At 49.6% G+C, this 17,673-nt stretch overlaps 1 protein-coding gene across 2 annotated transcripts; it reads left to right on the top strand.

Annotated features, from left to right (window-relative positions):
• Nucleotides 1–230: 230 nt before the first annotated feature.
• Chrm1 (cholinergic receptor, muscarinic 1) lies at nucleotides 231–16,187 on the top strand. Of its 2 annotated transcripts, XM_063281373.1 has the most exons (3): nucleotides 231–795; nucleotides 1,004–1,325; nucleotides 13,644–16,187. In XM_063281373.1, exon 3 carries the CDS (start codon nucleotides 13,714–13,716, stop codon nucleotides 15,094–15,096), a length of 1,383 nt encoding a protein of 460 aa, XP_063137443.1. In that variant the 5' UTR covers nucleotides 231–795; nucleotides 1,004–1,325; nucleotides 13,644–13,713; the 3' UTR covers nucleotides 15,097–16,187. The 2 variants fall into 2 exon arrangements, with proteins under 2 accessions (XP_063137443.1, NP_542951.1); NM_080773.2 differs by lacking the exon at nucleotides 1,004–1,325 and having other exon boundaries at nucleotides 410–795.
• Nucleotides 16,188–17,673: the final 1,486 nt, after the last annotated feature.

Raw genomic sequence — 17,673 nt, forward strand, 5'->3', positions numbered from 1 at the left:
GCATGTCGCTCAGTCCCAGGGTGGGTGAGCCAGCCCTCTGGGTCCGTTCCAAGTTGGAACCTCTCACGTGAGGCCCAATGTGTCATTTTCAAACAGAAGGAATCTTAGCTCCTTCACAGCAGGGAGGAAGAGCAGGGTGTGTGGCTGGGTGGGTGGGCGGCTGGGTGGGCGTGTGGGCATGTTCACGGGGGAGGGTATGCAAAGGAAGCAGGCATGTGAATGACGGGGCATGTGTGTTGGGACATGTGTGTTGGGACATGGTGCACAGGAGTTGGGGGCTTTCCGGTTGGGTGGGGGAAGGTGCCCGGGAAACAGAGTGTGCCTTTCTTTGTGAGGGTGTGTGTGTGTGTGTGTGCCGCCAGTCTGTGTGCAGTGGGTGTGGGTGTTTGTCTCCCTGTATCCGCCTTCTCTCTCCTCTTGGACTTTTAGCTTTCCTGGGCTCCCTTTCCTCATGTCCTGCCTCCTCCCTCTCAAGGCTCAAAGTGGGTGCCCTTGTGGACAAGGGGGGCACACTCCAGGACTTAGTCCAACCCCAGATGCTGCCTGAGGCTTCCCTCCTGCTCCCCCTCCCTTTCTTTCCTCTCTTTCCTCCCTCCCTCTCTTTCCCTTCCTCCCTCCCCCCCAAGGCTGGCGTGCCAGGGGGTGGGACATGCCAATCACTGGCTGTGCCTCTCCGGCTGCCAGCACAGGGCGCAGCTCCCCCCGGGAGCCAGGTGTTTGGGTCCCAGGAGACACTGCAGGCCCCTGGAGAAGCAGTGAAGCTGAGGACCCTACAGACCCCTCTCTGATCCCATGGTGAGTACATTTGGGGGGGGTTGGGAGGGGCTGTGTTGAGCTGGGTGTAGAAGCATCAGGGTCCTCTGACACAGGGCAGGGACAAGGATGAGAGAGGAATGGGGGTGGATTCTTGAAAGGGGAGGTGGCCAGGGAGGGGTCTAGAGGCCAAGAGGGCTCTATAGCAGCGGGCATTGGCTGCTACAAACACCCTGTCTGCTGTTTCCAGGGGATTCATCTGATGTTTTCCTGAGCTTTGGTTGGCAGAAGAGGTAAAGACCTTCTGAGGAAACTCAGCCTAGACTTCAGAAGAGATTAGATGGCCGTGCAGTTAGCAGATCCCCCAGCACCCTAAAGGCAGAAGGGGAGGGCAGGAGGCAGCCCTGGCCACCAGCATCCAGTTGACGAGTGACCCCATGTACATACTTTTGGGGACACCAGTCCCAGAGCCTCCTTCAGGAAACCCTGAATCCTACCTCCCCTACCCACCTTCAGCCCCCCAAGACGGATTGAATGAGGCTGCTGGCCAGATGGACAAGCTGGATGCCAAGGTGGGTGTTGGGCCAGAAGCCAGCAGGAGACCAGGCAGAGAGCCCCAGGGCTCTTTGGGGACAAATAAGCACGTGGATAGCCACACCACCCAATGTGGTCCTGGCGTGCACAGGGACCCAGAGGGCCTCCCTGTGGTTTTAGTGTCTTCAGCTTGCAGAAGGCAGGTTGCAGGCAATACAAGGGTACTAATGTACACGTGTGTCCCCTACTCCAGTAAGGATGAGTTGAAGCCAGAAGCACTGATTCTTGCCATTTCTAAGACAGGTGTCTGGAGAAGGGGCAGTTGACTCATGAACACCTTAAGGGTTCTCGGGATCAGCAGAGAAGGGTTCAGGTCTTCTGACAGCGCACATCTATCTGCAGCTCCATCCCATTGGCTCAGTGACCCCTGCCTCGCTGGCTAGCAGTCTCCAGCAGCCAGTCTCTGTCTCAGCTGCTCCACCAGCTGCCCAAGGATAGCTCTCTACGCCCTGGTCTCAGCTACTTGTCAAGCTAGGATAGCCGTTCAGATAGATACATAAGAGGAGGAGATGGTGGAACAGAGCTATAAAGTATCATTCTGACTTCCATGCTTTGGCTTTCCTGGATCATGAAGAGCAATAGAAAGTTTTAAGTGTCCAGAAAGGTCTAGGCAGAGCTGCCCCAATGTACGGCCAGAGAAAATGAGGCTGAAAAAGGAAAATGAACACACTCATGGCCATAGAAGGGAGACGTAGCAGTCCCATTGCTACTTGAACCCCATTCTCCTCACCCTCAGCCTAATACTGTGCTACACCTCCATGAACAGGAGGATAGGATGTGACGGGAAAGGGAAGGGTGTAGCTTTGTGAGGCAGGAGCTTGGTCTCCCAAGCAGGCAACCCGAGAAGAGGTGGGTGAATTGAGCTGAGTTTCTGCTCGGCTGCGATGCCATGGTGATGCCTAGAAGAATGGGGGAGGGAGGGAAAGAGAGAGAAGAAAGGAAAAGGGGGAGGGAGTACAAGGAGTGAGGATCTGGGGGCATGCAGGGAGGAGGATGAGGGGGCCCAGAATGGCTGATGCCACACTTGCAGAGCAAGGTCTAGGGTGCAGCCTGCTAACAGGCGGCCTCTTAACAACCTGGTTAAAGACTGTCAACTAGTCAAGGTCCATCACTGGGGAGCAAATCTGGCCGTGGTTCTCCGACAGCAGCCCCTCCTTCAGATCAGCAGTGTATGTATGGAGCATTTAACAGATGACCACTGACCTCCAAAAGGTTCGCTGGCACTCCCAGAAGTAGCTTGAGCCTAAAACATGAGAGCCATTCCTTTTATTTACTTCCTTGTTTCCAGGGCCAGGGGACCAGAGCTGGGAGTGTTGTGGACCTTTAATGAGCCAAAAGCCACCTGAAGAAAATGGGCCATCACCCCTAAAGAAGGGAATAGTCAAAAACCTTGGCCAGGACTACCTACTTACTATATATGTAAGGTCCCAGGGCCCAATCCCACCGCCCTCTCTGAACACCACCTTCTCCCTAGTGTTTTCTCTGCCCAGCCAGATTTTTCTGACAGCTTCTAGCCCCAGAATAACAAGATGGCTCCATGCCTCCTTCTTAAATCTTCCCGGCACACTGTCATCCCCTGCCTCCTGTCTCACTCCCTGACCAGGCTCAGGAAAGTCTAATGTTCAGGAATCCTTCTTCCCCGCCCTCCTTCTAGCCTCCTCCAGTGGTTCCTTTCTTTCTCTCTTCCTCTTACCAGCCAGATCCTCAGTCCCTGGGGATTGGTTCAAGGCCCTGGCGCTCATCAGTCTCATCGGTCTGGCCTGCCTTGTATTAGAGACTCTGACCTCATCCCTTAACTCTCAGAGCTCATATTAACTTAAACACACACACACACACACACACACACACACACACACACACACACACACACCCCACTCTACATTTATTTGTGAACCTCACTTAGCTTTCCCGTGCCTCTCAATCAGGCAGGGTTTTCTGGGACCACTGAACGGATGAGGATGCACTTGCTTGCTTGTCTCTTATGCTCTCGTGCTAGATACACCCTTACCCAAGAGAACTGAGGCCTGGTGGGTAAGGAAGGGGTTATAAGAGCAAGGGCCCCTAAACTCTGCTCCAGAGCTGGTCCTGATCCCCATCGACTCAACTTCAACCTCCAGAGCCTGAAGTCATGTCCATGTACACACTCATGTATTTATTCCACAAATATTTGTTGAGCAATTACTATGTAGCAAGCCCTAAGATAAAGCAATAAATGGAGCAAGTAGAGCTCCTACCTTTCTTCCCTGTCAGTTATGGCTAGATCTCCCCTCCCCCACCCTGTCACTGTGCATCATACAGATAAATGACACATACACAAGCCAGACTCTAAAGCAAGGACCGGTGGCTGATTCAAACTAGGGTTTGGCTAAGCTAGTGGAGATAGGTGAAGAGATGGGGACTCTCCTGAACACCCCATCAAGAGCAGCTTAGGGTAGGGGCTCCCAGAGACAGGTCTCAGAGGCAGAGGAGTGCATCACGGGTGAGCTTTAAAGTCACCTCTTTTTGCAAATCGGAGATAATAGAATCTATTCTCAAGGAGTTTTAACAAGTAAATTAAATTATGCATGTAATTCCGTAGAGCCATGTCTGGTATACTCCAGTAGTCAGTAAATATCAGTTGCTATGATAATGTAGTAATATTGTTAAAGGCTCCCAACGGTCTTCATCAGGAGGCCGAAGTCCTGGGCAGAAAACCACTCTCTTCATTTCTTAACACCTTCTTGTACCTAAACCATGAAAAGCCCCAAGATCCCAGCCCATCCCCACAAAGCTCTGAGCTCGCCCCACCATTCCCTGGTCTCATTCAGCAATGCACACACATAGAAACTCCGCCCCATCCCACATAAGGGCTCTCAGGTTGGTATGGTGACTTGCCTAAGGTCAGTAGGACAAAAGCTTGGCGCTAGGGATTGACTTAGGAGGTTTCTGCCTGCCCTACCCTGCAGTCCCTATCTCCCAGTGCCTCCAAGAATGCCTTTTCTGTTTTGTTTAAGACTTATTAGGCCAGGAGGTACTACCACAAGACTTTATCTCAACACTTGAAAGACAGAGGCAGGTGGATCTCTGAGTTCGAGGATAGCCTGGTCTACAGAAGGAATTCTAGAGTATTCAGGGCTATACAGATAAACCCTGTCTCAAAAACAAACAAAAATAATAATAATATTTTTCCTTGTATGGGCTGTTTTGCCTGCATGTCTGTTTATCACATGCCTACCTGGTGCCTCTGGAGGCCAGAAGAGGGCCTTGAATCCCCTAGAGACTGGAGTTACAGACTATGGTCAGGCACCATATGGGTTCTGGGACTTTAACCCGTCCTCCATCAGAGCACCCAGTGCTCTTAACCATTGAACCATCTCTCCAGCCCCTCCATGAGTGTTTAATAGGATGTGCTTTCAATCAGAGAGCTAAACCCCGAACTCCTACTTCATAAATCTTCTGGATCCATGACTGAACCCCAACACCCTGTCTCTCAGCCCCAGGATGATTAAAATCATAAGAAACCAAGTTAATTCATGACTACCGAACTCCAGTAGCCATCAACTTATAGTGAAATCTCCCCATTGAAGAGAGAAGGAGAGAGATGGCTCTGTGAGTAAACACTCTTGTCATGCAAGCCTGAGGGCCTGAGTTCAAACCTCAGGAGCGAACATAAAAGCCAGCATCTCCACCTGCTTTTAATCCTGATGCTCCTACAAGGCTAAGGGAGACAGACAGAATAATCCCCAGAAATTTACAGGCCTGGCATAAGAAGTGGGAAAATAACTCAGCATATACATACATACATACATACATACATACATACATACATACATACGTGCATACGTGCATTCGTGCGCACATGTGTTAGTGCGTGTGTGCGTGCGTGCATACATACATACAAACAAAAGATAGATCAGGCATGATAGTGATCACCTATACTCCCAGCACTTAGAAGGCTGAAGCAAGAGGCTTTATATGAGTTCAAGACTATCTGGGGGAGCTGGAGAGATGACTCACTGGTTAAGAGCACTGACTGCTCTTCCAGAGGTCCTGAGTTTAAGTCCCAGCAACCACATGGTGGCTCACAACCATTTGTAATGGGATCCGATGCCTTCTGCTAAATTTGTCTGAAGACAGCGACAGTGTATTCATAGAAAATAGATAAATAAATCTTTAAGACCATCTTAGGCTAAATAGTGAGACCTCAAACTAAATCATTTATAAACACCCATGTCAGGTGGCTGACAACCACCTGTAACTCCAGTTCCAGGGGATCAGACACCCTTTTCTGGCCTTTATTGTACCCACGAATGTAGCAGTACTCATATGGGCAGGCAAACTTACACATAAATTTAAACTCTTGTGTGCTTGTTTGTTTTTCAAGCCAGGGTTTCTCCGTGTAGCCTGACTGTCCTGGAGCTCACTCTGTAGATCAGGCTGGCCTCGAACTCAGAGGTTTACCTGCCTCTGCCTCCCAAATGCTGGGATTAAAAGCGTGCTCTACCACACCCAGAAATTTTAATCTTTAAAAAAAAAAAAAACCATGAAAAACTAGCTGAGAGTGTAGTGCCGTTGGTAGTCTGCTCACTGAGCCAGCAAGAGACCGTGGGCTTATCCCTAGCACCCCCTGGGTGTGGTAGCACCTGTAACCCCAGCACTTGGGAAGTGGAGACCAGTGGATCAAAAGTTCAAAGTCATTCTCAGCACACAGGGAGCTCAAAGCTAGCCTGGATTGCCGGAGGCCCTATCCTGTAAAGAAGGAAGGAAGGAAGGAAGGAAGGAAGGAAGGAAGGAAGGAAGGGAGGGAGGGAGGGAGGGAGGGAGGGAGGGAGGGAAGGAAATAGGTAGATAGATAGATAGATAGATAGATAGATAGATAGATAGATAGATAGATAGATAGATAGAAAGAAAGACAGCTAGAAATCCAGCATATGTACACCCGAGAGGCTGAAGCAACAAGACCTGCCAAGGTGGCACAACAATGGCCACAGTGGGTGATCAGGAAACTCTGACTCTTTCTGCTCTCACCGTACTGGAAAAGCAGGGCCCTGAGCGGCTGGAGCTGCGTCTCCGAGAAGAGTGGAGGATCCAAAGGGCACTGAGAATCCAACTCTAGAACTTTCGCCCTTTCTCCTTAAACATCGCCAGAGAGAGGCAGACATCAGAGAGGCACAGTGCAGTGGGCCAAGTAGAATGAGCACAGGCCTTGAAGAGGAAAGTCACAGTCCCCATGCCACGACCTCCTGTGGGGCCGTCAGAAAGCCTCTCAGCCCTCCGAGCCTCAGATACCTCACCTGTACCACGGGGATGATAATGTTCAACAGAAAGGGGGAAAGAGCATATATCTAGTGCCCGACATGTCCTAAGTATGATGGCTACCAATCTGACCATTAAAAAAGATTTAGCAGGGATTTCTAGCCATAAGGCAAGAGATTGCCAGCCTTGCCTCACCTCTGAGGATATTTGGATCCCTTCTCGCCAGTGTCCTATACTAAAAGTATTTGCTTTAGCCAGGCATATTGGTTCACATCTCTATAATCCCAGCTCCCAAAGGCAAAGCAGCAGGTGGATCTCCGTGATATTTGTTTTTTGTTTGTTTGTTTGTTTTTGGTTTTTTTTTTTTTTTTTGGTTTTTTCTTTTTTTCGGAGCTGGGGACCGAACCCAGGGCCTTGCGCTTGCTCGGCAAGCGCTCTACCACTGAGCTAAATCCCCAACCCCTTGTTTTGTTTTTAAAACACAGTCTCCCATAGCTTAAACTTGCTGTGTTAATGAGGTTAGCCTTGAACTCCAAATCCTCCCGTCTCTACCTCTAGACTAGCCTGGTTTGCAAAGTAAATTCAGGGTTATGTAATGAGACCCCGTCTCAAAAGGAAAATTAAACCAAACAAAAGCACGTGTATCATTCATGGCAGTCACACTAGCCTCTAAGAGAAACTTGGGATGGGCAAGAGTCAGTCACCATGTTCCCACCCAGAGTTGATGCCCCTGCAGCTCCCAGTGAAGGGACCTGAGTCCTTCAGCTTCACCTCAGGGACTGGGGTCCTCTCTGGACATGTTGCATTCAGGACCCTCCACATATCCCAGAAATGCTGGAATGGTCCAAATCCTTCTTTATACAGAAAAGCAGACTAAGAACCAGGGGAGAGCTAGGGCAGACACCCCTGTCAGGGCACTGTGACAAGTGGGTCTGGAAGAAGAGCAGAGGTCATTTACTGTGCGTCTGCTTTGGGACCCCATTCATCATCTGGAGTTAAAGTCGGAAAGAGGATGACAGGGTGGGAGATTGTGCCGATAACAGTTGGTCAGCACTGAGCCTCGTTCCAGAGCTGTGGGTCCCGGGCCCTGATGCCAAGCCTGGGGCAAGTCAAGTGAGGCACTCACTGTGGAGCAAACTTGAGAGGTCACAGGGCTACAGGGTGTGACCCAATAGTAAAACAAGTACTTAGTATGTGCAAGGTTCTGGGTTGTATCCCCAGCACAAGAAAAACAGAGACAGAAAAAAACTTCATAACCAGAAAGATAATATTGCAACTTTATTATTGATTTATGGGGTTGTTTTTTGTTTGTTTTGCTTTTTGTTCTTAAGACAGAGTCTCTTGTAGCTCAGGCTAGCCTTAAACTTGCTGTGTAAATGAGGCTGGCCTTGAACTCCACAGCCTCCTACCTCGACCTCCAGAGCACCAGGGATACAGGAGTGCCACCACACCCAGCCTGGAACTTCTTAAAAATCAATTAACAAGTCAGACTTAGTGGCACATGGCTATGATGCTTGGCATTGGTGACTAAGGCAAGGAATTCTGAGTTTGAGGCCAGCCTGGGCTACATAGTAAGACTCTGTCTCAATCAATCAATCAAATCAATCAATCAATCGCCATTTATTTGGGAGCTAGGGCTAGGTTTAGAGTTTGGGGGCTAAAGAAATGGGATTGCACGTGTGAAGGGCTGGGTCCTGCCATAGACATTTTATTCATCATAGATTGTATCTGCATTGATTTCTTTCATATCATATAAGATATTAGTTTATTTACTATCAAGTTTGGGGACATCTTTAAATTTTGTGGCCAAGATATATAACCCCCCGAGGAGGACTCTGCAGTTGGGAGGGTGCAGCCTCTCTGATCAGCCAAATTCTACTCTGGTTCCTTTACAGGTCTTTGCTCTGCTGCCCCAAAGCACATAGAGCTGACACACAGGAGACTCTGCAGTTTAAGAACAAGGAGACCTTGGTTGGGGATTTAGCTCAGTGGTAGAGCGTTTGCCTAGCAAGCGCAAGGCCCTGGGTTCGGTCCCCAGCTCCGAAAAAAAGAAAAGAAAAAAAAAAAAAAAGAACAAGGAGACCTTAATGATGCCTTCTATCCGATGTTGCTAGGCCTCAGTTATTCCCTCTGGGCAATGGACATTAAACAACCCCGAATTCAGAAAACCAAAGACATTAGCTATGCAGGGAAGGCCTGATCCCAGCCCCCAGCCCAGTGCTTTACTTTAGTTTAGAAAGAGTGTGACCAAGGCCCTGGGTTCGGTCCCCAGCTCCGAAAAAAAGAACCAAAAAAAAAAAAAAAAAAAAAAAAAAGAAAGAGTGTGACAAAACTGAGCAGTAAAGATAAATCATATAATCACATTTTACAAGATATGGTATCTCATGCCTCTGATCCCAGATTCAAGAGGCTAAGGAAGGATGCTCAACCGTGAGTTCAAGGCCAAGCTAGGTTACACAGTGAGTGGAAACTGGCCTGGAAACACATTAGCAAGACCGTCACAGGAGCTGGGACTGGAGCTCACTGGCAAAATGTTTGCCTCGATGCAAAGTCCTGGATTTAAAAACACAGTGCTGGTGAGGGTGTAGGTGGGTGCTGAATCGTGTTTTAATGCAATGCTTTTAAAATTCAAATTGGTGAATTAGTCTCCAGTGATACTCCGTTCTTTTGTTGCGTTTGTTTGGGATTCTGTGCGTTCTCATTTGGCTGGTTTTTAATGTTCAGTCGTAGGTTCTTAGAAACGAAGTCTCACTGGAAAGGATGGGACCCAGTCCTGAGTGTGCATTTCCTGCGTGGTCTTCTGCAGGTTCTCTGGCTGCTTGGCTTGGGTCACTTTCAGCTCCCTCATCTGTAAACTTGTGCCTGCGTCGTCGTTTTCCTGTGGAGATTCAGTGTGGGGGTTGGAGGAGCAGCAAAATTTTTAGTGCTTTCCTAGCATGAGGTTTCATCACTCGTACCCGTACCGGGTAAACCTGCCATGGTACCTGTGCCTCTCATCGCAGCACTTTGAAGATGGACAATCAAACTTTTAAGATTTTCCTTGGCTCCAGTGCTTGTGTAAGGCCCCAGGTGTGATGCCTTACAACACACACACACACACACACACACACACACACACACACACACACGGTTAAATAAGATAATGCATGAATGTATAGATACTTTGACAGTGACTAGGTGAGCTGCCAACAGCAATAGGCACCATTATCATCAGTCTCCACGATTGCAAGATCAGAGCTAACTCGGGGCCTTATTAATGCTTAGTGATTTACCAAGAGCTGTACCCAAACCCTCTAGGAGATTTATTTATTTATTTTCTTACTTTTGTGTTCTCTCTCTCTCTCTCTCTCTCTCTCTCTCTCTCTCTCTCTCTCTCTCTCTCTCTCTTCTTTCTTTCTCTCTTTCTCTCCAAGACAGGCTTCTCATTATAGCCCTGGCTGTCCTGGAACTCACTCTGTAGACCAGGACAACCTTGAACTCACAGAGATCTGACTGCCTCTGCCTCTTAAGTGCTGAACCCCCAGAATTTGCTCCCTCTGAAGCCACATCTTTTTAGCTGACATTGTTAGATATATGTATGTATGCCTAAATATATAAATACAAACTGCTCTGTCCATCTAGCATCACCTGTATGTATATGACTTCAGCGCTGACCCCTTGGTATTGGAGAACCTATTAGTGGTTCACCCCTGGGTAAGACTATTCCTCCTCTCTAAGGGAGATTTTTAATAGAAGTGGCCACTCCTACACAGACTGAGTTTATGGGGACCCAAGAGCCATTCTAAGCACATGATTTTCAGAAACTCATTTAATCCTCTCAACAATTCCGTGAGGTATTAGCTTAAAGGTCTCAGCCTCCGTACATCTCAGTTGAGGAATCTATGGTTATAGGCATTAAAAGAAATAATCATAGTAAATTAGCAGTTAATAAAATAAGATGCGGTGGTGCAAGCCTTTAATCCGATCACCTGGGAGGTAGAAGCAGAATCAGAGTTCGAAGTCATTCCCTACCTCCGCGAACACGGAAGTAAGCCTATACTACATGAGTCCCTGTCATGAGAGCCTGTCACAGATTAATTAATTAACGGTTAATTTTTAATGATTTATTCATTTTTGAGATAATATAATCACAGCAATTCTCCCCTCCCTTTTCTCCTTCCCAAATTCTCCCATATACCTCCCCTTGCTCTCTTGAAAGTCTCTTTTCCTTACTTGTTGGTGTGTGTGTGTGTGTGTGTGTGTGTGTGTGGTGCATGTGTATACACCTAAATATATAAATGCAACTTGCAGAGTCTGTGTAATGTTACTTGTATGTTTTCGGGGCTGACCATTGACACTGGGTAACCATTTGTCTTGTTCTTCCCTGCGGAAGAACCTCTCCCACTCTTAGTATTCCTTAGTTGCTTGTGGTTCTTCGTGCAATTTTGAAGCCTTGTGGGCTTTCTGCTCCCACTTTAGCCCGTCTGTTCTGTAGTCCCTGTCCAGCTCATGTCTAGTCAGTCCTGTTGGTGAGGCATTTTGGACATAGCTTCAGACACTCCTATAAGACAGCGTCTCACAGTATACATCCTCACATCCTGAGTCTTCGGCTTCTCCACTTTTCCTAGCCTTAGGTGTGGGAGTGAATTGTTTAAATTTTTTTGAATTTATTTATTTTTATTTTATGAATATGGATATTTTCCTGCACACATACATACATGTAACACTTTGTGAGTTGTCCTGTGGGTACAAGGACTTGAACTCTGGAAGAGCAGTGAGCGCTCTTAACTGCTGAGCCGTCTCTCCAGATCCTGTGGGTGGTTCGTTGTTTGTTGTTGTTGTTGTTGTTGTTGTTGTTGTTGTTGTTTTGTTATTGTTTTAAGTTACATAAATGGCAAAGTGTGGATTCAAATCCAGACAGGCCTTACCTGCAATCCCAATACTTGGGACAGAGAGGCAAGGAGGAGGATCTGGAATTCAAAGTCTTCCTTGATTACATAGAAATTTTGAGGTCAGTCTAGGCTACATGAGACCCTGTCTCAAAAAAAAAAAAAAGCCTAGTGTGGTGGCTCGTGTACTTGAGAGGCAGACCCAGGTGGATCTCTGTGAGTTCGAGGCCAGCCTGGTCTGCAAGGCAAGTTCCAGGATAGCCAGGACTGCTATACAGGCAAACCCTGTCTTGAAAAAAACAAACAAGGCAATACCAGTACCCTCTTGTTTGTCTTGTTTGTTACCACTTCTCCTACAGCCTTTTAGTTAATATCATCAAGTGTAGTGTTAACTGCAGGCAGCCCGGCTCTGGAGTCTACATTCTTTAACTGCACTGTCATACATATACCTTCAAATGTAAAGTGTCTCAGACATACGTGCACACACTGACACATGCAGGCCTTCTTGCTCAAGCTATCACACACTGATCTTCCTCCCTATTCTGAGAGCTCTATCACAATGACAGTTCACCACGAGCTATGGAGATGCCGGCAGCCACACATACCCCGGGTCATACAATGGTCACAAACGTAGCACAATATTCTCTGTGTCACGGATCAAATCCCCAAGCAACACCAGGTCTTGGAAGAATCCTCCCAACAGTTCAGTCCTAAAAGCCACAGCTTCGGGCTAGGAAGACCCTAAATTTCTAGAGTAGACAGATGGGGGTACAGTAAAGGACCCACCAAATCACACCGCAGCCGGCTCTAGCTGAGTAGGACCTTCAGTCTTCAGTGCCTTGGCTTTGGCTGGGGAGTCTCCCCTGCCTCCTGGACTTTCATTTTTCACAATCTTAGTGCCTGGGGCAGACTCCAGATCCCAGAAAAGCCTGGGGGATTCTCTTGTCTCCCATGCCGCCCTACTTTTAGCTGTGCCTCAGGAACAGATCAGAGAGAGGAGGAGGAGAGCCACTCACATCCCATATGGGGCCAGACCCTCACCTGACTGGGAGGTGAGTTCATTGTCCCTGTTGCCTGCTTCACATACATACAATCCGTGGAAGGATGTGCAGACATAAACACACGTGTACACATTCCCCTGGACCCCATTCCCTGTCTCAACACTGCCCGCCCTCAACTGTAGCCCAGGCTATCCTCAAATTCACTGTGTAGCAGAGGATGACTTTAAACTCCTGATCCTTCTGACTCCACCTCCCAGGTGCAGGGATTACAGATGTCGACCGACCACCACTCCCAACCCTCTTCTTTTCTCTGGAGCTTTCTCCTTCTTCCTGTCACTCTTTCTTTGGTGGAAAGACTCACACCAGAGCAGCCCATGCACAGCAAGTGGAGGAAATGGGCTCTAATGCCACTCCCCATCTTGTTGCTATAGCAGAAGTCGAAGCCGCTCAGTCACCATTGCCTCCAGCAAGAAAGAGATGGCAGGGCCTTCCTGCTAAGGGTGAGCAGGACAGTTAGATGAGGTAACTTGATTAGGTCCTTAGCACTGTGTCTGGCATGTAGCAAGTCCTTCTTAAATGAAGACGTTAATGATGTTGAGCAAAATACTTGGAAAATTTCTCGGGTCTGTATACAAAATAACTCTCCCAGTTCCTGACACATGAAATGTAAGGAAAACTGGAATGGGGGCCAGCGAGATGGCTTGGCAATTAAGAGGACTCACTTGGTTCCTCCTCCAGAGAACTCAGATTCAATTCCTAGCACCCACACGGCAGTCACAATGTCTGTAACTCAGTTCCAGGGGATCTGATGTCCTTTTTCTGGCCTCCTCAGACACTGCTTACACGTGGTGCACAGACATACGTGTAGACAGAATACTCATACACATAAAGTAAAAATAAATGAAAAAGTTTTGAAGACAGGAATCAGCGATTTTCCAATGAGAAAACTGAGGCTAGAGTCTAAATGCAGAAGCTGGCATGAGGACTTAGGTCCCTAGCTTTTCAGGACTGCCCCATGTTCCCGGCAAACCTTCTGGTGGCTGGAAAGCACATTGTTAGCCACTGTGAGTGCTGGTGCCTGGAGGTGGTGCTGAGCAGCCTGGCACTCTAAAAGGTCCCGGGCTGTACCTTCCGGTTGGAACTGCCAAGGGTGCCCAGTGGCCCAGCCTAAGCTCGTGTCCTCTCTTTTCAGGTGATGCCCTTTCTCTGAGGAAAACCTGTGACTGGAGGAAGGGGCTGCGCCTTCATCCCACCCGGCTGCCATGAACACCTCAGTGCCCCCTGCTGTCAGTCCCAACATCACTGTCTTGGCACCAGGAAAGGGTCCCTGGCAGGTGGCCTTCATCGGGATCACCACAGGCCTCCTGTCTCTAGCTACAGTGACAGGCAACCTACTGGTACTCATCTCCTTCAAGGTCAACACCGAGCTCAAGACAGTCAACAACTACTTCCTGCTGAGCCTGGCCTGTGCTGACCTCATCATTGGCACCTTCTCCATGAACCTCTATACCACGTACCTGCTCATGGGCCACTGGGCTCTGGGCACACTGGCCTGTGACCTCTGGCTGGCCCTGGACTATGTGGCCAGCAACGCCTCTGTCATGAATCTTCTGCTCATCAGCTTTGACCGTTACTTCTCGGTGACCCGACCCCTGAGCTACCGAGCCAAGCGCACTCCCCGAAGGGCAGCTCTGATGATTGGCCTAGCATGGCTGGTTTCCTTCGTTCTCTGGGCCCCAGCCATCCTCTTCTGGCAATACCTAGTTGGGGAGCGGACAGTGCTGGCTGGGCAGTGCTACATCCAGTTCCTCTCCCAACCCATCATCACTTTTGGCACAGCCATGGCCGCCTTCTACCTCCCTGTCACGGTCATGTGTACACTGTACTGGCGCATCTACCGGGAGACAGAAAACCGAGCCCGGGAGCTGGCCGCCCTGCAGGGCTCTGAGACACCAGGCAAAGGTGGTGGCAGCAGCAGCAGCTCAGAGAGGTCACAGCCAGGGGCTGAAGGCTCACCCGAGTCGCCTCCAGGCCGCTGCTGCCGCTGTTGCCGGGCACCCAGGCTCCTGCAGGCCTACAGCTGGAAGGAAGAAGAAGAGGAGGATGAAGGCTCCATGGAGTCCCTCACATCCTCCGAAGGTGAGGAGCCTGGCTCAGAAGTGGTGATCAAGATGCCCATGGTAGATTCTGAAGCACAGGCACCCACCAAGCAGCCTCCCAAAAGCTCCCCAAATACAGTCAAGAGGCCCACCAAGAAAGGCCGAGACCGAGGCGGCAAGGGCCAAAAACCCCGAGGGAAGGAACAGCTGGCCAAGAGAAAGACCTTCTCACTGGTCAAGGAGAAGAAGGCAGCTCGGACCCTGAGTGCCATCCTGCTGGCCTTCATCCTCACCTGGACACCATATAACATCATGGTGCTGGTATCTACCTTCTGCAAGGACTGTGTTCCTGAAACCCTGTGGGAGCTGGGCTACTGGCTATGCTACGTCAACAGCACTGTCAACCCCATGTGCTATGCACTGTGCAACAAAGCCTTCCGGGACACGTTCCGCCTGCTGCTGCTCTGCCGCTGGGACAAGAGGCGCTGGCGCAAGATCCCCAAGCGCCCTGGCTCTGTGCACCGCACCCCCTCCCGCCAATGCTAACGGCCCCCTTCTCCTGCATCCTTCCACCCCAGCTCCAGGGAGAGGCCGGTGGAAAGTGTCCCGGAAAAACGGGCTGCATCTTCAGCCCCAGAGCCCTGCTCAGGACTCCCCTGGCTTCCCAGGCCCCTGGGTCACCTTCCTGGACAGCCCAGAGAGACTCTACTAGCTTTCCAAACTTTGCTATTCCCAGACGGGGAATGAAACCCGGGGAACTGGTTTTCTGATCCCCGCTGTGTGGGAATGGGCCCAGCAGGAGGATCCGGGCTTTGGACTGTTTGCGTTTAGGCAGGAAGTCAGGAGCCAGCGGGGTGGGCCGGCCGGCCAGTAGTTTAAAGGTGCAGTCTTTCTTGGCCCAGCAGGGGGCCTGGATTGCAGTGGTCATAGAACCCACTGCATCTACATTTGGGAGATGACACCAAGCACAGAGAGAAAGGTTTGGAACGGGGAGGGGGGAGGGGGTGGGGTGTTGGAGGGAGGGAGGTTGTGACCCCTGGCTGGAAATTCCCTCCTTTCCTAGGCAGAGCTCATCCAGGTAGGCCCTAGGCACACTCTCCAGGATCGTTCAACCTCCTTACAAATGACCCCAGGTCATCCCTATGTGGATCATCTCCAAGACAAATATCCAAGCGTGAGCAGGACAATGACACTAGGGGAGAGCAGCTTGGCTAAACACACCAAGTCCCAAAGCAGCATCAGGACCAGATGTCAGGTGTCCTAACCGGCCCATTCTATGCCATTTTCCTGGGGGTGGGGGTGGGGTAAGGTGCCTGCTCCAGTCCCACACCCTTTCTCCTCTCTCCCTGCCCCGAAGTGACCTAGGCCCCTCCCTTCTGGCTCACAGCCATTACCTGGGTGGATCTGCTCTGGGCAGATCTAGCCAGACCTCCTGCATGCTGCCTGCCTCCTCCAGCCTGGCCCCACACAGGTCTGGCCCAGCCAGCAGATTCTCTTCTGTAAACTCCTGAATCCAATCCATGCATGGCCTCCCTGCCACCCTGATCTCCAGGCCCTGCCTGGCCCCTGTTCTTTCTTTCCATCCTCAGCATATGCTGAGTCTGTGAATAAAGCCACGTAACTAGTGGGAACTACAAGGAATTCCTCCCTGTTTTGGCCCCAAGGCCAGGACTGCAAAGACAGGGAAGACACAAGAACTTCATGCAGAATGTGAGCTGCAGCATTTAAGGTGGATCCAGGAAGGACAGCACTGAATGGCTAAAGCCTGTGGGCCCCAGCACTGCCTGTGGGTCCATGGCTCAGGTGAGTGGTGCTAAACCAGGTAGACCTGATCTCTGAAAGTGAGGTGACTAGGTGAAACACCCCTATGTATTCTGTACATAGCAGCTCTAGGCTTGTCATACCCAGGAAGAACAGAACTCCTCCAAACTCCTATTTGTAACTGGGGGAACTAAAGCCCAGATACCCAGAAGAATTATTTAGGATTATACCACAAAACAACACCCAGGTTCCACGTAGTCCACATCTCCTGACCTCTAGACTATAGGGATGACAGACCTAGGATACTCAGCAAACCATTCAATCAGGGTCAGGGCACAACCTAAAGCATTGGATTGGTAAGAGAAGTTCCCACAGCCTAATGAAAAGGAGACTTTCTCTCTTGCTCCTCTCCTGCTCTTGCCTTCCTGCCCCCACTCTCTCCCCATTCCCTCCCCACCCCTTTCCCGTCTCCATGCACCCATGGCCGGCCTCTACTTCTCTTCTCTGTCTCTCTCTCTCTGTCTCTGTCTCTGTCTCTGTCTGTCTGTCTGTCTGTCTCTCTCTCTCTCTCTCATCTTCCCCACCCTCTGCCTTTCTCTGTCCCTACTACCCTCTTAATTCCCTTTCCCTATTCTATACTGAGAGAGAGAGAGAGAGATTGATTGATTGATTGATTAACCCCACAACAGTAGTAGTGGCTGGGAGTCCCAAGGTCAACCCTGATGTCAGTGATTTGCTGGGAAAACATACAGAACTCTGCAATGCCACTAGTCTGTCACTGTCACAGTGACAGAGTTCAGAAGAAAGCACACAGAGCAGAATCCCAGAGTAACCAGGCACAAAATGCCAGTTCCTTTCCCAGGAAGTCACAGAATACTTAATTCTCCAGCAATGATGTATGACGGCTTACATGATATACTGCCAGCCACAAAAGCCCTCCAGAACCTTGATGTCAGGTGGTTTTACAAGAGGATGGGCACAGGAAAGGACATGGCTGACTACCTAGATGGTTGGCCTCAGTTAGTATCCAGCCCTTTCTAGAGACTTAATGGACAGTGTGGTCTAGAACCTTCATCACAAGCCATATTCTTAGTATAGATTATCCGGTGTGCTCCAGGGTACACAGACAAGCAAAGATTTTCTTCTAGGCTGGATAATCCAGTGGTTAGCCACAATTCCGAGGAGCTAGACAAGGCCTGCTAAGCTAACAGTGGTCTAAACCAGGAACATTGCCAGCACCTTGGAACTTATATAGATAAATAATCTGGGGTCACCATGGGTTTACTAAAAGGGGAATTCCAAGGATGGAAACCAGCTATCCATAACCAGCAGCCTCAAGGGGATTTTGGCACAAATTAAAGT

Source organism: Rattus norvegicus, chromosome 1, assembly GCF_036323735.1.
Source record: "Rattus norvegicus strain BN/NHsdMcwi chromosome 1, GRCr8, whole genome shotgun sequence".
NCBI lineage: Eukaryota > Metazoa > Chordata > Mammalia > Rodentia > Muridae > Rattus > Rattus norvegicus.

Bases quoted from the DNA above. Each gene is read 5' to 3' on its own strand.
- Chrm1 (XM_063281373.1), top strand. From the start codon at position 13,714: ATGAACACCTCAGTGCCCCCTGCTGTCAGTCCCAACATCACTGTCTTG.